At 41.5% G+C, this 20593-nt stretch overlaps 1 protein-coding gene across 1 annotated transcript in view; it reads right to left on the reverse strand.

Annotated features, from left to right (window-relative positions):
* Window positions 1–13706: 13706 nt before the first annotated feature.
* Window positions 13707–20593, reverse strand: part of Stxbp4 (syntaxin binding protein 4) — a 241391-nt gene continuing 234504 nt past the window's right edge. The window contains exon 20 of the mRNA XM_087202594.1: window positions 13707–13818. Within this exon, the coding sequence (XP_087058720.1) occupies window positions 13796–13818 (23 nt within the window). The 3' untranslated portion in view covers window positions 13707–13795. The remainder of the gene's footprint in view (window positions 13819–20593) is intronic.

The raw sequence follows: 20593 nt of genomic DNA on the forward strand, positions 1-20593 counted from the left end.
TGATAGTAGGGAGGATGGATCCAAAATTTTTTCTCTCTCTTTCTGAGCTCCTCAACCTATCTCTGGCTCCTAAATGCCTGGTCTCTTCCTCTCTAGCCATGAGTTTTAGAGACTTTGTCTCCAATAAACAATTTTAGGCACAAACTTTACCTCTTACTCAAATGCATTGAACCTGTTTCTTGAAACATAAATATTAATTCTATGAATGAATGAACAAACACAAAGAAATGGAAGCATTTTCTCTCATTGTAATTCATGTAGGATTTTGTACATTGAACCTTGAAAAAAAAAGGCAATCTCTTTCCTCCCTATAATCCTCATCCTGGCTCTCCTCTGTATATATCTTATCAGTAGACTTTTACCAATGAGATAAGATTCCTCTTCTTTCTCTTCCTGTGTGTTAGTCACTTTCCTCATCCTGTTTCAAACCAAAGAAAGCTCTGAAACAAGGATCTACAATAATACCTGCTCTTTCTGCAAAGTCCAGTTGTCTTATTTCATAGCTACCATCTGCCTTGCCTACAAGAGGTTCTCCTTTGCCATTTGTTTATTTCCTGTGCTCCTAATCCTCCAACTATCGGTTACAAATCCTTCAGCTGGTGCCTGCTCCTGAAACAAGACACAGTTCACCTTTCACAGGGCCTCAGTCTCCAGAGCCCTCTCCTGAAGCTGTGGCACCGGTTTGACATGAGGGGTCAGGCTCATTTGCCCTGGGTTCCAACCCAAAGTTCTCCATCTTCAGAAATTTCTTGGTGGCAAAATCCAGCCCAAACTACCTCTCCACTGATGTTCACCTCTCCTGTCCTTGACTCTCTGTATTCATTCTCCTCTTGGTGAATCCACTGCACACAACACGGATACATCTCACAAACAGTGCCGATGGAGCCAACAAAACCAGACCCGAAGTCTGTGCAATGTAAAGAGTTTCTGTGAGCTTAGAAGCTGCCACACTCTTGGGACAAGAGAGGAACTGATAATGTTCCACAGCTGGCTGTCTGAGTAGGAAGACCATGGTTTCTAGTATTGGCTGACTTTCATGGTGCCAAGCTCATCATGGCCAATTTCAAGCCACTACTGTTATATCAATGTAGTAGAGATTTTGAAAAAGGTGCACTGTCCCCCAGTGGTATGTGGTATTTCCACCATACGGATTCAGCAACCTCAAAATTATAAATAATAGTACAGTGTCATAGAATGATAAGGAACCAGTAACTTTCGATTTTTTAAAAACTATTTCTGTATGCCAAATGATCTCAGCAGCTCGACTCACTCAATGGCTAATGTCACCTGAGAATACTGTATTTAAATGGCCTCCAAACATTTGATTTCTGCCATCTTGAATATTTCCAGTCTAGTCCATATTTATTCAGCTGTTGAGAAAATTCTTAGTGAGCTATATTTGGGGTACTTTTTCTTTTATAACAGTTTTATTGAAGTCTAATTGCCAATAATAAACCATGTAGGATTAAGCATAGAATTTAGTAAGTTTTGACATCTGTATACACCCATGGAAACAACAGCACAATCAAGATAATAAAAATATCCACAACTTCCAAAGTTTCCTCATGTCCCTTTGTGGTCCCTTCTCTCATGCTTTTCTCCCTCCTTTTTCCTTCCTGAGTCCATGGCAATCTGCTTTCTGTCACTAGGTATTACTTTGCATTTTCTTACCTTTGCTTTTAATACAATTTATTGAACCGCAAGTTTGTATGGATTTGTTTTGAATAGTGGCTGTGTTTGATGGCCAGTTACTAAACTGAATATGTGATAAATGATATACAAAAATGATGAAGAGCTTGCCCTGTCACACAACTGGGGTGGGTAAGTAAATGGAGGGGACCTCAGCAGAGATTCTGGACTTGGAGTAATGCTCTGCTTCTTGATGTATGTGCTGATTAAATAGACATTTTCATGTCATTAAAATTTACTGAGCTGAACAATTACAGCATGTGGACTTCTGGATGTGTATTAGACTTGAGTAAAAATCCCCCCCCCACACACACACAAAAGACACTAGGATTAAAAAAAGGGAAAGAGGTGGGAACATTTCTCTTCTGGATTTAAAATCCTCCTCTGGCTTTCTGCTTCATTTCAGTTAAAAGCTCTAGCAACCTTGCCCTCGGAATCCTGCCTACTGCTTATACTTCCAGCTTCCCTTTCTCAAGCTCTGGTTCCTCAAGCCTCTTGAGACCCTTCCAGCTGTAGGATCTTTGCGTAGGTTATTTCTTCTGCCTGAAGCTTCTCCTGCCACTCTCCCACTACTGCTGCCTCCTCCTCAGCCTTTAGAGCCCAACCTAAAGATCACTTTCCAAAGTGGATGCTTTCACCGAAGTAGTCTTACTTTCTCCAAAGCCTACCCACCTACCTCTTACCTCCCTTGATTCATTCCTTCATTCCTTTTTCACATTCTTTCATATTTCTAACAATGTGTAATTGCTTTTCTGTGGTTGGCCTGTGCCCTGTATAAACTCATCTCCACAAGGCCAGGAATCCTATGACTCTTATTCATCATCACAGCCCAGGGGCAGTGTTAGGTACACAGAAGGTGCTCGATAAATACTCAGTGATGAAACACCTAACTCTTGCTTTTCATGAGAAATGCAAGGAAGCTATGGCCAGTGTGTGTGTGTGTGTGTGTGTGTGTGTGTGTGTGTGTGTGTGTGTGTGTAAGGAATGGGAGCAAAGGGTTCTAAGGAATGAGGGTAGAGATGTTGGCCTAAAACACTGATTGTGAAGCCCTCTGGTCATTTCTTTACCAGTTGCAGCTTCCATGTCCTTCTTCCCAGGAGGGCCTGAATGCTAAATTGCAAGACCACCCTAGTTCCCCTTCAGCACCCCACATTTTCAGATGAGAAGCCTGAAGCCCAGAATGCCTGAGGTCTCAAACAGGGGTGAGATTGGTATTCCTGTCTCCTGACTCTTGATTCAGAGCTCACACATCTTGATAACCTTGTCAGAAGCTGCAGTGCAGGACATAGAGATGGGATAGGGATGAGCCTGGGGTGGGGTGGCGGGGGAAGCATGAACATTTAACGCACAAAGACATGACTGAGAATCTGGCTGTATAACCACCTCATTCAGCATTCTTAGGAAACCAGCCAAGGCTCCAGGCCTCAGTTTTCTCATTGGTATAGTAGGAATCATAATGACTATTTCATGGGAATATTTTGGGGAATAAAGGAAACAGTAGAAGTAAAGCATCTATCTCATCCATGGTCTTTAATAGAAATTCTGTTCGTTGCCCTTTTCTCCCTTCAGTGATAGTAGCCAACAGGAGTTGAGCAAGAGGAGAGCTCTCCTCGCTGTTCACAGATATCCTAATCATGGCCCAGTTTAATTAATGCCCCCTGGCAGTGGACTGACATTCACAGGCTTTCACTGTCTAAGGAAAGTGCTGGTACCACAGTGCTTTGCTAACACATCAAGCTTCCGCCACTGAATGTCTAATGTATTCATTCCTGTAGGCACTCTGAGAAGAGTGAGGAAATTAAGCCATAGATTGGAAGAAAAGCTACCCATGACCCCTGTAAGGCATAAAAGCAATAATATCCCACTTTCCTAAAGAACTGGAACCTTTTAAATGTCAAAAATGTAGCAAGATACCTCCTGACATGCATACCTAGTGATGCTGTCCTTTTAGGAATAATCTTTTCTAATTACAGGTATTTACTTTCCCCATTAAAACTTAGCTGCACTGAACTTAGGGCTCCAGGCATTAAAAAATGATGTGCTGTGTGAAGCGAGGGGAGGAGAGGAATCCAGAAGTACGGCACATAATCTTGCTTCACATCCCTCAATAGCAGTGATTTAAGAAATGTAGAAGTTTTATCCTCTTGCATATAATAGTGTGAGGGTAAGCCATTCAAAGGCCTCCACCAGGTCAGCATCATTTCTTTCTATTATTTTACCATCATGCAGGGTTTGCCATCATCTGCATGGAAAAAAGGGTGGCTGCATCCTTACTCCAGCCAGCAGAAGACAGAGCAATCTCAGCATTCTCCTTCTTTTCCCGCTTCTGAGAATTGCATCCAGGGATACTCTATCACTGACTTATACTCCCATCACTTTGAAAATTTTTTATTTTCAGATGTGGTCTCACTATGCTTCCCAGGTGATCACAGACTTGTAATCCCCCTGCCTCTGCCTTCTGAGAGTCTAGGATTACAGGCATGTGTCACTAAGCATGGTTAATTCTTTTCTTCTTAAAGGTACTATCTCAAAACTGTCCATGTCACTTCTGCTCCTCTCCCATTCGTCAGAAATTAGTCACATGACCAAAGATGACTGCAAGGAAAGGGGGGGGGGATGTGCCTAGCTAAAACTGAGTGATTGAATTACTGAAGGAAAAAGAAATACTGTCAAGGGATTTCTGATAGGACATAACCCCCTCTCTCAGGAAACCAGTGTAGGGATTTGTGCAAGATGGTGACACAATTTGACTTATTTTTCAAAAATGATTGTGGACGCTGGGTGGGAGGCATACTCGGGAAGTTATGCTGAAGAGTGGAAGCAGGAAGACTAGTAGTGATGAAAGGGCTTGCATGAAGGTGGTAGCGGCGGACATGGTGAGAAATGGTCTGATTCAAATGCCTGACACAGAGTGATATTAAGAGTACCAGCCAACATTTATTTCATATTTGTTGAATGGATGAATAAGTTAAGAAGGTTGATGTTTCTGAAGATGGTAATAGAATAAAAAGAAAAATTAAATAATATAATACAGAAATGGAATGTTGAAATCCAGAAATGTACACAGTGGAAAGTTTATAAAGTTCTTTAAAAATGATTAAATATTGACCAACAATGTCACATAAGCTTTGTAAAGTTGTTAATATATTCACTCTACATGTGCCTATCAGAATAATTAAGTTATTTTAGAAGAAGAAATAATCAGGGTGAGCTAAAATACCTTTAATCTTCCTTCTGTTTATTACATTAAAAAAGCAATCCCTAGAGATTTGAGGAAAAAAAGGCTGTGATTCCAGAATTGTAAGAACAATCAAGTTGATGTGAGAATTTTGTAAGTATAGAGCTCATTCCTCCTTTCTGGGATAGAAAGATATCATTAGGGCCCTGAGCATGATTGCAACAGATGGTGGTGAAGCATATAAGGACCATCAGCAGGCACTGAAATATATTAAAGTTCATAATTTTGGTTATAAAACATAATGTAAATGTAACAATTCTTGAAATAAAAGCTGTACAACATAAGACGACAACAGAGCATTAACTCGGCTGCTTTCACAGACACTTCCTTAAAAGTATTTTGAACAAGGTAGAAGTTTATTTCTCCTTCTACAACAGTCTGATTATAAGCAATCTGGGGGTTCTTCATACTAGGTACACAGACATCCTCTCTCTTGTTACTCCCATCCCTAGAGGGCGACCCTGGCTGGTTTGGTTTAAGCATGGTTCATCACCAAATTCCCTGGGTCCATATTCTAACAGCAAGAAAGGCTAAAAGGTAGAAAGGTAGCAGATACTACACTTCTCTTCCACTCAGTCCCATTAGTCAATCATATAGCGACACCTACCACCAGGGAAGTTTGGGAAATGGAGTCTCCAGGAGTGACAAGGTATCCTTTTAACTGAAAAAAAGTCATATTTTTCTTATAGAAATGATACATATTGGTTATAAAATATTCAAACAATATAAAAGAACACACACAGAAAGATTATTCTAAACCTCAACTTTAGTTGAAATCAACCATTGCTAATTCTATGTCCATATCTCACAATTTATAAAGTGCTTCTTTGAGGTAATTTTACAGGCATTCCAACACTTTTAAATATTTTTTATTTACAGGATAAATGGCTGATGTACATATCCATTATTTCACCTATATTAGTTATATTTATGCTACATTATTTTGTGCAAAAATATTTATGATAGTTACTTCATTGTGAATTGAACCTTTTAAAGATCTTCAAATTTCCCCTCAATTATGAATGACTGATATTATTATTATTTTTTTGAGACAGGTCCTCACTGTGCAATGCAGGCTAGCCTTGAACTCACTAAGTAGCCCAGGCTGGCCTCGAACTCATGGCAATACTCCTGCCTCAGCCTCCCGAGTGCTGGGATGACAGGGATGCACCACCATGCCCAAATGACTGACTACTATTAAAATCACAACTATTCCTTTGTGCTTCCACTTGTCTGGTCACTCAGGTTGATGCATGAATTTACTCCCAAGCAAGTTCAGAACCTGAGTAGGTTAATATTTTTAAGGGCTCCATTTTCTTCTCTGGTTCCCTTACAACAGCGAAGGTACAGTTTCTAGCCACCTGCTTTAATATTAGGTTATGTAAGAACCGGAGATCTTCTAATACATACTATATCCTACTTGGATACACTTCCTCAACACTGAAAAAGATCGTGCCAAAATATACCAGCAATGTAAAGCCAGTGATTTTGATTTTTCATTAGATTTCAAACGATGTTAATATTTAGTTCAAAGGCATTTTAAGGGCTTCTTTTGATTGCCGTGAAAACGTCACATACACCTTCACAGTTTGTGTTTCATCTACAGAGAAGTAGCCACTTCAGAGTTGACACCCTATTTACAAAAAGAGGCAAACAAGAGCTTTCTAAATTTCATCTATATCCTTTTGAGTCTCTCTCACTCGGATGAAACTATGAAGAGAAAGCAGATGCTGGTTTACTTACACCTGCCTGCTTTTTCCCCTAAGGAAATGTTAATACTGGTGGCTGTGATCACGTGAGGATACTTATGTGCCAGTAACCCTACATACATCACCTTTACTCTGATCCTTATAGCAAAACTGCCTTCAGAGCGTGATTGTTTCCACTGCACAGATAAGCCCAGAAGGTGAAGTACTGAGTAGAACCACACACACACATAGACTAGAAATGACAGAGGGAGGTGGGTGTCGGGCCTGTTCTGTTTGACTCCAACATTTGTCCTTGATCTGCTGCTCCAACAGCTGGACTTCTAAAGAAAATGGGTGATTCTCTATTTTCATATGTTTTCAGTAATGTTTCCTCTGTCTTTTTCTCCTTAGGTACTCTTTTCTGGATTCCATAAGGAGCTACAGAAATGCAAGTCAGAAGGGATAGAAGGCTGGAAACTATTTAATTTACAGTTCAGCAGGCAAATACAATTTCTTTAAATAAATTCTCCAGGAGGGTTAATGGAATCAACCCCCTTGTTATTTCAGTGCTATATTTCCAGAATGTGCCTCAGTGACTTAACAAAGAATACTGATATCAAGTATTGCCCTCACCTATTACAAATGCCACACAAAGTTTCATTGTTTAGAATATATAAGTTCTGTAGGAAAACATTGTACCTTCTTCCAGAAATGCTAACTGCATTTGCAATGGCAAGATAGATAAATTTTTCTAAATTTCTTAATTTTGTTTCTTACAACCAACTAAAATTCCCAATAGGTACCTATAGAGAAATAAAGAAAAAAATCATTCCTCTTAGCTGCAGATATACTTCTACTAATGTGAACTATACTGAACAATACAAAAAAAAAGATGATTGGAAACGAAGAAATGGTTTATTCCAAAAACCCACACCTCTGAACTGGTGATGAACAGCATTATGTCTATAAATATTTCCACAATTTCAGTTGTTTCCCCAGATTTACTGATTCATAATTTTGAAGAGTAAAGTCACAGGCAGGTGTATCTAGAAAGTCTCACAGGTATTTTTGATGGGTCTCCTGGTTAAGATAACCCGGGATGGAGTATGTCTTCCCTGGGATGCAACAATGAAGTACTTTCCTTTGAATGCTGGCTTCCAAACCAACCAACCAACCAAACAAACAAACACACAAACTTATGCTTCACTGCCTCTTTCCTCACTCCAGGAAAAAAATAGAATTATACAGTGACATAAAGATAGGCAAATGCTCAAAGATGGGAGATCTAGGTCATCTAATTCTCAGAGATGTGCATCTCTATAGTCTTTGGTGAATACCTGAGGCCTGGTGGATACCTGAGGCAGGTAAGGCTAGTAGCTAGTTGCATGCTGGGAAAAGATTTTGAAACAATAGATGAAGTTTTTAATTAATGAAGTCCAACAAAGAAACCAAAATACTTTCTTTTCATCTGATCATATGGTGAACTCAACATCAGAAATAATAGAGTCCAACTGCTGCTGCATTTTACATTAGGAGAAAGAGACCAAAGTGGAAAAGTGGTTTTAATGTAGCATAGCTTTTCCCTACAGTATAAATCATCCAATTCATTGGCCAACCTAGGAATGCAAACCAATGCAATTCTTTTTGGAATCCTACCTTAATGAAATTTAAAAAACAGCATAGAAATTGCTGTTGAAACATGCCCAGAAATAAAGCACCAATGGTTTCACTCTTCTCTTACTCTTCATTAAAACAGAAGACATGCTAAAGGAGAAAGTGGAGGGAATTGGAAGAAAGGAAGAGATCAGCCCTAAACAAAAACTGGAAAAAGATAGCCACGATATGGGTGAAGATGTGATATGAAAAAATCCATATCACATAATTAATGTCTTGCTGGGTGTCATGGGCTACCCCACCCCTGACCTGCTAATTCATACATTGAAGTCCTAGTCCTCAGTATCCCAAAATGTGACTACATTTGGAAATAGGCTTTTTAAAGAGGTGAATTAGTTAAAACAAGGTCATTAGGGTGGTCTCTAATCCAGTATGACTGGTGTCCTCATAAGAAGAAGAGATTAGGACACAGAGTCACACAGAGGAAAGACCATATGTAAACAGGAAGAAAAAAATGGCCCCCTATGTCCCAAGGAGCTAGGCCTCCCAATCGACCATGTCTACCACACCTTGATCTCAGACTTCCAGCCTCCAGAACTGTAGGACAACTCTGTTGGTTTAAGGACCCAGGCTGTGGTCTTTTTTTATGGCAGCCCTAGAAAACTAATGCACTAGGTCTTTGTATTCATCTGCCATGGAGAGATTTCATTCATTCATGACTATGTCCATGGTCAAATGAAATGCCAATGCCTTAGTTAAAATGAGGGCCTGGTGGCCGAGGATTTAGCTCAGTGGTTTTGCCGCCTGCTGCACAAGTGCAAGGACCCGAGTTTGAGCCCCGGTACCGAAAAAAAAAAAAAAAAAATGAGGGCCTGGGCATGGGATCAGACTGCTTTGGTGGGCAAATAACAGAAAATGTAACCCCGAAGACTGAAGTAATAAATCGCATATGTTTCACTCAAACAAATTGAAATTCAAGAGATAGGGCAGGCTGCAAGTATAGCTTGATAAGGGTGTGGCCTTCTTTACCCTCCTTGTTCACTGAGTAGGCTGGCTCCCTTCAAGGTAGAAAGTTAACATCAATAGTTATACATGTTTCTCACCCTCACCTAAGAAGAAAGAATGGTACCGTGTAGCCATTAAAATAAGTTCAATCATTGGAACCAATCATTGCTCTACCAACAAAAATAGCAACAGCTAGTATTCACTGATCACTCAAAGTGTGCCAGGCTCTCTTCTAAGTGCTGCTGCTACTTTAACTCTTAATCCTCATAAGGAGAGCAACAGTGGGTCAGCAAATGGGCAATGATGGAAGGAACTTAAATGTACATCAACAGATGAATGAATAATGAGAACGTGGTTCATACATACAGTGGAATAATCCACCCTTTAAGAAGGAGATTTGCTGTGCATTGTCGTGCATACCTGTAATCCCAGCTACTCAGGAGACTGAGGCAGGAGAGAGCAAGCTCATGACTAGTCTGGGCAACTTAGACTGTATCTCAAAATAAAATTTTAAAAGGGTTGTGAGGAATGTGGCTCAGTGGTAAAGTGCTTGCCTAAGTTGAATGAGGTCCCTGAGTTCCTAGAACTTGAAAAAGAAAGAAAGAAAGAAAGAAATTCTTCAACTGCAGTATAAGACAACATGGATGAAACTTGAGGGTGTTATGCTAAAGGAAATAAGCCAGTCCAGTCACAGAAAGACAAATACAGCATGATTATTCCACTTATATGAAGTATCTAAAGTTGTCAGATTCATAGTCACAGAATGGAATGGTGGTTTCCAGGGGCTGCACAAAGAGGAAAGGGGGCAATAAAGTTTCAGTTGAGTGAGATGAATAACTCTTGAGGCCTGCTGTACAGCTTTGTATCTTTGGTCAACAAGAATGTGTTCTACACTTAAAATTTTTGATAAGATGGTAGAGCTTATGTTAAGTGTTATTATCACAATAAAAGAAAAAGCAATAAAAGAAAAACACAGACATCAAAATAAAACAAAAAGAGCACTAAACCTTGATTTGTTAATTCCACAAGGAAACCCCTGAAGCTGTGGGGAAGTAAGTTCCCCCAACCCTCCAAAAGTATAAGACAGATACATAAGCTGAAGAATGGATCCTAGCGAACTATAGCCATGTCTCTGAAACACTATAGTTGAGCCCTGGGTCTGTTTTCCTTAAAGATGTAGTTTTCCTATTGTTGTCCATCTTCCCCAAATTACCTTTCGTCCCCAGTGTCACTTTGCAAATCACAGTTTGTTTTTCTGTGCAGGTATAGATGCCAACAAAGACTGAGTTGGGAAACATGTGACCTATCTTTCTCCTGCAAGTGTTGGTGACTTCTTTGGTCAAAACTTAGGGTTGATTTTGCTGCTGATCCTCTCATATTTGCAGAGAAGTGGAAATCCTGGAGTGTTCCCGAAGACTCATGCCAAAGGTGTGGTCAGCTCCTTGTGGCACTCTTGGGGGGTGGGGGACCCTTTAGGAGGCCAGGCACATGGGAGGAAGTTACCTGATGGTGACCATGCCATTGAGAGGATACTGGACACCAGTTCCTCCCTGTCTCTCTCTTTGCTTTCTGGCTGCTACAAGGTGAACACATTTCCTTGGCCAAGTGTTCCTGCCATGATATACTTTGCCACCACAGGTCCAAAGCAACATGCAAAGTTGCCATGGACTGAACCTTCTGAGACGTGAGCCAAAATAAACTCTTCCTCCCTCCCCCCCCCCCAGTTATTTTGTCCTAGCAACAAAAGCTAACACACCGTGTTGATTGTTTTAGTTTGTGAGTCTTCTGTCTCTGTTTTTCTTGATTCACCTAAGGGATAGGCACTTAATATTGTCACGTCTGGCTCCTGGTCAGGGAACCAAAGATGTCACATCTGGGTGATGAGACCACTGCTTTGCTGTCCAAGCAGCACACTGAGATCGTAAACTCAGCCCCAGTAACAAATTAGAGGAACAAAATTTAAGGAAAGAAAGAACTTTATTTGTAAAGAGGAAAAAGAAAGGAGAGAAAAGAAGATAGATAGCTACCCTGGTAAGAAAGAATGAGGGTGGGCTCCAGAAAGATGGGCCTGTTGTTTCCAGTTGCTTTCACAGGGAATGAGTGACCCTCCCCTACACACTGGGAACTTGCCATAACTGGATTGGCTTCCCGGCACCTCTGCCTAATGTCATTTCTTCCAGTGTCTACACGGAGCTTCTTTCTGTTTACTTATCCTTGATCTACCACTTAAGGCCTTATCTTGGGAGTGAGCAGCTTGGTTGGCAAGGTGGTGTCTTACTCATGGTGAGCTTAGAGTTAGTAAGGGGGCGTGTGGATATCTATTGTACTCTATAATGACCCTGGAGTGAATAATATGGTGACTCTAGAGTGAACACACACACACACACACACACACACACACACACCAGTATGCATAGATATGAGTACAAACTACCTAAAAGTTAGCCAGCCCCCCGCTTTGTTTCCTCTATATTTTATTGGAGGTGGGGCAGCTTATTGTTTGTGCACTTGGCTTTCTCTCTGTCTCTTCCCTGTCAGCTTTTTTTTCCCTCTTTGTGCAAGTCCCAAGGCCATTTGGTGTCTTTCTTTACATGGTTTCTCTCTTTTTCTACCCCTGTCCTTGACCTATTTCCCAGGGGAATTTTTCTTTAGTGAAGTTTGTTTTTAACTCCTTCTAGTCAAGATGAGTAGAAGACCTAATGAGGTCCCCATTCTAGTTTCTTCATCTGCAGACCTCATTCCTGCAGCATGGTTTAAGTTTGTCTCACTCCTGTCCTAGTCTCCCAACACCATTTTGTACATTCTTAGTGGTTCTTTGTAAGGATTAAATGTACAGATCTGATATTTTCCAATTTTCAAGCTTGATTTCAATTTTTTATTACAAAAACCAGAAATGCATGTATTATAATTTATGGCATTCGAATACATCAAGTGTTAACCTCATCAGATTTCATTGGTTTGAAATAAATAACAGGCAATTTACAACTTGAATGCTAAATATTTAATATTAATTAATGCTGACTTAATATTTACTATTAATGGTAAGCATATTTTACTTTTGTACAAATAAGTACCATCTCCTTCCCTAAACTGATAATGTTTCTCAAAAGTTACAAAATATTTGCAATCTAGCACTCAGCCTCCTAGGAGTTCTTCAAAGTGGAGGGAGAAAAACATTTTGCACGGTGATGTTCGTTGCAGACGGTGTTAGAAGCACGTAAATATAAACAGTATATATCCCAACCTATGCTGGGGTAGGGCAATATTACGCAACTATTAATAACTCCCTTTGTTTGGAACACTTTCCACCTTCTCTACCTCCCATCTCCAAGCTGACCCTCATTTAAGCCTTTGAAGCTCAGGGTACCCAGCCCTGCAAGTGGGTCCCCTCCTCCTCTGCCCTGGGGTGACACCTGGGCACCCGTGTGGGGACATTCACAGCTCCCTGCGCTGCAGCAGACTGCAACCCATGAGGCCGAGACTGTCGCTTGTGCAACACGTTCAAAACCAGAAAGGGAGGGGGCAAGGGATGAAGTTATTCCTAAGCATTAAGTGTAGGCTTCAGCTGATTCAGATGCCTTTATCCCTACCCACCCTCTCCGGTCCAGTCTCTTGGGGAAGGCGACACAACTGCTTCCAAGCCTTCCAGAAAGTGTCTTCTTGGGGCAGCGGGTGGGAAATTAGAAAGCAGGCCTGGGACATATTCCCTACTCCTGCAAAACCCATCTTGGTTGTCCTATATACAAACTCGGACTGGAAACGACCGGTGTGATTTGGTTTGCACTGACAGCCGCCGTGTAGCCCCTTCTTTCCGGCAAAATAGTTCTCACAAGTATGAAAGTGGGCTCGGACCAGCCCCGGGTCTCCGGGATGCGAGGTCGCTCTCCCTCCCCATTCATTTCCAGCCCGGGTCCCCGACATTGCGCGCGGGGCTCTCCTCCGCCCGCCCGCCTTCGGAGAAGAGTACCCGGGAGCGAGGAGAACCGATAAATCCTCTCGGGCGCTCGCAACGCCGGCCCACACCCGCCCGCGCCGCGCCGCGCCCACCCGCGCCGGCCCCGTCACGTTGGCTGCCAAGCGCATCTCGGCTGCACCCCTGCGGCGGGCGCCGAGGGTAGCTGAGGCGAGAGGGTCACGTGAGAGGAGGAGTCTGACCTACTTTCGGAGGGGCGGCCTGCGCATGCGTGCTGCGCTTCTGCGCGCCGGCCCGGGCTCACGTGGAATTGTACGTGCGGGGGTCCTCCAGCCCGGAGCCTGGGCGGGGCACGGGCGGAGCGGTGCGGACGCGCGGCTCGTGGGTCCCCGAGGCCTCACCAGTTAGCCGGGGGGCCCCGCGGGGCTTCCCATTAGCCCCTCGAGTTCAGTATCCTTGACCTCACAGATGAGATTCCAGTGCCTTTGCCCTTTAATTGCATTGCCAGTTGTGCACCCCGGAGTTGATCCTCCGCGTGGGCTCCGATCCTGCGAGGCTTCCTTGTGACAGCACCGTGTGACATCGCAGAGGATCCGAGGCCACCCAGATGGCCATCAGCAACCGCAGCCACATTCATGGAAACCTGGGTTATGACTGAAATTCTCTGCAGCCTTAAAAAGAAAGACCACCGGGATACATTAGGCTCTTTTTTCAAATGATGCGAAACAGTGTGTGCAGTGGCGACACTCGTGTGGAAATGTTTATACATGTAGATGTGTAGATGAACAGCTCCGAGAAAATGTATAGGAAAGTAGATGGGACACTTGGAGACAGCCTGTACACTTTTGTCGCTTTTAAATTTCGTGCTTCGTACGGTTAATCCATTTTTGAAAATAAAATTTTAAAACAGTGATTTAACACGCTGTGCTAGGCACCAGGTTTTAGGTAGATCATTTCGTCCTAGAAAATTTGTCATGTACAGTATCTGTCGCATTTCCTGTCCTGTTCTAAATGTTTAAGCTTTCTGATACACTGGAGACTTTTTTTTTTTAACTTCCGAGATGAACAACCCAAAAAGTGTCTACACTTTAAAGACCCTGCTCAAGTCCAGCGTAATGAGGGAGGTCATCTTAACCTAGAGACTCACAGCAATAAATATTCACGCAATAAATCATAGCGACCTGACTAATGCAGTTAGCTTTTACTCTCCTGATTACTGTGTGACTTAGTAGTACAGATATTATCATCATGGTTATATGGATTACAGGTATATTTGGTTCGAGGTGACAGAAAACAAGTCTAAAAGGTAGGGCTCATTTCATTGAAGTCAACAATAGGGCAGGTTTTAGGAGTAAGCTTTGAGAGACTCTCATTCTTTCTAGAGGCATAAAGAACACACCCTTTCCATACTCTTTGGTCTGAGTTGGGGCAAGTGCCCACGTCTGAACCACTAACAGTAGCGGAAGGGAGGATTAAGCTGACTCATTTGGGTTAATCTACCTGCCCAGGTGCTTGGGGGTGGGAACTAGAGAAAACAGATAGGGGAACTGGGGGAAGGGGTAGCCATGGTGCCCCTGACATCATTACTCTTCCGCTCCTACACTGTTCTTTTCCTCCTTCCCCGTGAGTCAGAATGGATTGAGTGGCGTCTCTTATCTTGCTGCGAATTATGTGGAGGATTTGCATTTTTCCCTGTACTGAGTACTTTTCCAGTGACCAACACATCAGAAAAATTTGTGATGGAGTAAGAGCCTTAAAACATCAGAAAAAATATATTTCCATTACTAGAAAAAAACCACATGGTAATGAGAAATTACAGGTGCCATCTGGGCAGGATTATAGGAGGTATACAGACACCCTGTTTATTGATATTTTTTGTTCACCTAGCCAGTAAGTATTAAACTTCTGTACACGGAGGGACAAGGACACTTGGGAAAAAAAAAAAAAGACACTGATGATCAAGTCTCTGAACTCAAAGAGAATACAGTAGAGTCAAGCTGAACAGACAAGATAGATACCTGGAAAACATTAAAATAATATGGGACAGCATGTAATTAAGTGTCCAAGTGGACAATAATGCACCATGGCAGGTGTTCAGTGCAGAAGCAGGGATTGGTTGAAAAACAACCACTAGAAGCAGATCTTGAAAGGTTCCTGAGATTAGATAAAACCAACAGTGGGGGGAGGGAAGGGCTGTGTAGAAGGTTGGACACTATGTGAACAAAGGAGTAGAGGTAGAGACAAATCTGGTATTTTCAAGATTAGCGACTAGACTTACTGACTTGGGTAAATTTGTGTTGGAGGAGTAGGTTTAATGCTGGAAAGGTGAGAAACCAGGTTCCCCAGGTCTTACTGCTCTGTAGGTACAGAGGCATTGGAATTATTTACACCACACTGGCTTCTCTCCCCACCTGCTCATCATTTCCCTGTCTCATCCAGTTACATCAGAGTATACCCAGGGGCTTTCAGATGTGTTCACAGATCACTCAGCCAATTACAGTCACCCCTGGCACATCTGCCGCACTCTTCCTCTCCTGCTCTGATTCCCCTGCTTTCACCCTTTCCTATGCAAGCAGGGGGAGAGATGTCTGTCTCATCACCACTTGACTAGTTCTCTTGGGAAGGATCAGGAATGTTTGCAACAGTGGCCTGTCATTGCAGGGGACATTACACACCCCGCATGCTCAGGACTGGCGTGTTCACACCATGCGGGGGAAGGGACCTCATCAAACACACTGGGTATTCAAATAGTTAAGCATTTAACAACCATCAGTTCAAGAGCAAGGTGAACTGTCAAGGGCAGGACCAGGGCTAGTGAGAGGCAAGCAAAGGTTCTAGGTTCTCCTCCTTGAGGAGGCCTTTACACCTGGGGCCCTGCAAGGACTACTGTACAGGAATCTTGTGCCTTTTCTTATGGGCCATACAGGCCAAACTGAAACCTGAAAGTGTCCATCTGAAACTATAAGACCCACAGTGTAACAAGGCCAGGTTAACAGTAGGCAGCCATAGACTCGTACCTATTTGTCTTTGTTTTTCTGTTTTTTTAAAAGTCTTTCTTACCCATCCTTTTTTTCCCTACAGTACAGATCATACATTAGACTTTGAGTTGTGAACTAGATGTGTGAACTTTTGTAGATATATAAGCTGTATATTTGTGTGATAGTAGAATAAACATCCATCAAAGGTCAAGGAGAGAGCAGTGATTCATTACTTCTTGGGACTATGAAGCAGATAAAAATCATCGAAAGGCTTGTCTTTCAGGAGAACCCAGTCTCACAGAGGAGGTAGTCTATGAGGAGGAGACAGGCTTATGAACAAGGAAGGGCAATTCGCAAAGGGAGACATTGATGAGAGTAGGCAGGCAGGGGACTCAAAGAGTGAATGGCTGTCCCTGCCATACTGGGCAGCAGGTGGAAAGGAGGATATGATGCAGCACCTACCTTCATGTAGTGTGAGACATCTGAGCTAGGCCTTCAAAGGTGAGGGTGAGGTGAGGTGAGGTGAGGTGAAGGTGGCCGCATAAGCCAGGCATTGTGTTAAGTGGTAGGGGCAGCCTAGATATATATTTTTTTAAATCACACAGTTCAGTTGGAGACAGACCTGAAAATATAAAATTACAAAGTGGTCCCCAGAAATGGTCACCGAAAGTGTTAACTCACTTTTATGAAGGTATATTAGAAAGGGAAAGGTACCCAGTATGAGAATCAGAGACAAGTTCTGGCCATTACAAAGGCATCCATTTCATGAGTCCTGGAGCTCAGAGACTAGTGGGTGAGGTTGAGCATGTTTCCATAAGGAGTCAAGTATTAGAAGAACTGGAAACTCTCTTTCTCTTTCTCTTTGAAGGCTCAATATTTCTTGAAAATAGCTGATGACTGAGATGGCATGCACTGAGACCAAGAGGTGAAAGAGTATCAAAATATCATGGTGAAGGAGTGAGACTGTGCTTGGTGACAGGGTGTTGATGTCAAGGTTAAGAATGAAGAATGTGGCAGAGGAAGAGGTTTCTCAGCTGCCATAGAACCACTCCCAGTGCAGAGGAGGAGGCTTCTCATACCACCAATACCACTGAAGAGGAAGAGGCTTCCAGGACCCCGTACCACTGCTCCCAGAGCAGAGGCAGTGACCCAAGCAGGCGCCAGCAGCACCCCCCACTACCCCACCCCCCAGCCAAAATGAGAAGACACATAAACAAGACTCAAAGCCAGACTTCCACATCACCTACAGCAACCCCAAAAGGAAATGAGATGGAACACTCTGATACTCAACCACCTGGACTTGCTGAACTGACAACAAAAGAGGATCTGGCAAAAATGAAATCAGAAATAATTTCTCAGATAACAGCAGAGATTGTGACCATAGTGCAAGACATGATTAATAAATCTAGAGAGGACAAACATAAAAAAATAGAGGACCTGAGGAACATGATAGAATGTCAATATAGGATATAAATGGAATCGATAAAGCAGATGCAAACAGATTTCCAGGAGATTAAAAACTCCATTGAAAGTTTATGCAGCAGAATGAGCCAATGTGAGGACAGAATTTCAGATATAGAAGATAAGATCACAATTAGTGACCAGGAAAACAAAATTTTCTTTAAAATTGTAAGGGATCACGAGTAAACAATCCAGCAGCTGCTAGACGATGCAAAGAAGAATAACATGAGACTGGTCAGAGTCAATGAAGAAGCAGGAGTGAGAGAGGATGACATAAAAAAACTGTTCATAGAAGTGATGGCAGAAAACTTCCCAAGCAGGAGAAAAGAACTTGACATACAGATAAGTGAGGCATATAGGATTCTAACTAGCCTCGATCAAAAAAAAAATCTACACATAGGAATATAATTGTTAAGATTCCAGAAACCCAACAGAAGTACTAAATTCTACAAACAGTTAGAGAAAAGAAACAAATCACATACAAAGGAAAGCCCATTAGAATCACAGCAGACTTCTCAACACAAACCCTCAAGGCAAGAAGAGCTTGGAGTGATTTATTTCAAGCCCTAAAGGAAAACAGCCTCCAACTCATATTGATGTACCCTGCAAACTATCTTTCAAAATTGATGGAGAAATAAGATACTTTCATGAAAAAGAGCACCTTAGGAACTTCATGAATACCACACCAGCACTCCAAAAAGTTTTAGACAATATCCTAGGAAAAGACAATGGGGATCACAACCCCAGGAAGCCCAGCAGAATGAATCCATTGGGCACAACAAGAAATTAAATATAAAGGGGGAGAATCCAACAAAAAGAAAAAGTCATGACAATGATAAGTCAATATATATCAGTTATAACCATCAATGTTAATGGTCTCAATTCACCAATCAAAAGAAATAGTCTGGCAGAATGGGTCAAAAAGCAAGATCCAACAATATGCTGCATACAAGAAACACTTAATTCAGAGCTGGGGATTTAGCTCAGTGGTTTCACTGGCTGCTGCACAAGGACAAGGACTTGAGTTCAATCCTTGGTTCCAAAAAAACCAAAAAACCCAAAAAAGCCAGAAACACATTTCATTCAAAAGTAAACCCATAGACTGAAAGTTAAAGAGTGGAAAACAATACTCCATGAGACAGGAACCCCCCAAAAAGGAGGAGTAGCTATCCTCTTTGCAGATCAAGTGGATTTCAAACCAGCACTGATTAAGAGAGATGAAGAAGGACACTACATCCTTGTAAAAGGAACAATGCAAGAGGAAGAGATAACAATCATAAATATATATGCACCAAACACTAGTGCACCCAACTATATAAAAAACATACTAACGGACATGAAAAATCATATATGCATTAATACAATAGTAGTGGGGGACCTCAATACCCCACTGTCACAAATAGATAGATCAATTAGACAAAAAATAACCAATGAAATACTAGAACTCAATCAAACTCTTGAACAAATGAACTTAACAGATGTTCACAGAATGTTCCACCCCACAAAATCAGAATATACATTCTTTTCAGCTGCACATGAGTTGTTCTCAAAAATTGACCACATACTCACTCATAGAACATGTATAAGTAAGTGCAAAGGAATTGAAGTTATCCCGTGTGTATTATCAGACCATAGCCCAATGAAATTGGAGATAAATAGCAAAAGAAACCACAAGAATTTCATAAACACATGGAAATTGAACAACACACTCCTAAATAACCAATGGGTCACAGAGGAAATTAAAGAAGAAATCAGACAGTTCCTTCAATTAAATTACAATGACAATATAACATATCGGAATTTATGGGACACAATGAAAGCAGTTTTATGAGGGAAATTTATAGCAGTGAATACTCATATTAGGAAAACAGAACGAGCCCAATTAAACAACTCGATGCTTAACCACAAGCTTCTAGAAAAAGAAGAGCAGGACAACCCCAAAACTCATACAAGGGAGGAAATTATAAAGATCAGAGCAGAAATTAATACAATGGAGACTAAGAGAACGACACAAAAAAATCAATGAAGTCAAGAGTTGGTTCTTCGAAAGAATAAACAAATTTGACAAACCATTAGCCAATCTTATCAGGAAAAGGAAAGAAAAGGCCCAAATCCATGCAATTTGGAATGAAAAGAATGAAATTACAATGGCCCCAGCAGAACTCCAGAGGATCATCAATATCTACTTCAAGAACCTATACGCCAATAAGATGGAAAACACAGAAGAAATGGACAGATTCCTAGATATATATGAATTACCAAAGTTGAACGAAGAAGACCTAAAAATTCTAAACAACCCAATATCTATCAATGAAATTGAAAATGTAATTAAAACCTTACCAACCAAGAAAAGCCCAGGTCTTGATGGCTTCACTGCCAAATTCTACAAGACATTTAGAGAGGAACTACTGCCACTACTCTTTAAACTTTTCAATGAAATTGAAAAGGAAGCAATACTCCTGAATTCATTCCTGGAAGCAAGCATCACTTTGATTCCCAAAAGCAGAGAAAGACCCAACTGAAAAAGAGAACTATAGGCCAATCTCACTAATGAACATAGATGCAAAACTCCTTAATAAGATACTGGCAAACAGAATGCAGAAGATCATCAAGAAGATCATACACCCTGATCAAGTGGGATTCATCCCAGGGATGCAGGGATGGTTCAACATACACAAATCAATCAATGTAATACACTATATCAATAGAGCCAAGGACAAAAACCATATGATCATTTCAAGAGATGGAGAAAAAGCATTTGACAAAAATCCAACACACATTTATGATAAAAACCCTACACAAATTTGGAATAGATGGTCTCTACCTCAATCTGATAAAAGCCATCTATGAAAAGCAAACATCCAATATCATACTAAATGGTCAAAAACTGAAATCCTTCACACTAAAATCAGGAACAAGACAAGGATGTCCACTATCACCACTCTTGTTCAATATAGTTTTGGAAACATTACCCACAGCTATTAGACAAAAGAGAAAGAAATAAAAG

The sequence above is a fragment of the Heterocephalus glaber genome, unplaced genomic scaffold, assembly GCF_053883595.1.
Source record: "Heterocephalus glaber isolate CG9 unplaced genomic scaffold, H.glaber_assembly_v1.0 deba00001773, whole genome shotgun sequence".
Classification (NCBI taxonomy): domain Eukaryota; kingdom Metazoa; phylum Chordata; class Mammalia; order Rodentia; family Bathyergidae; genus Heterocephalus; species Heterocephalus glaber.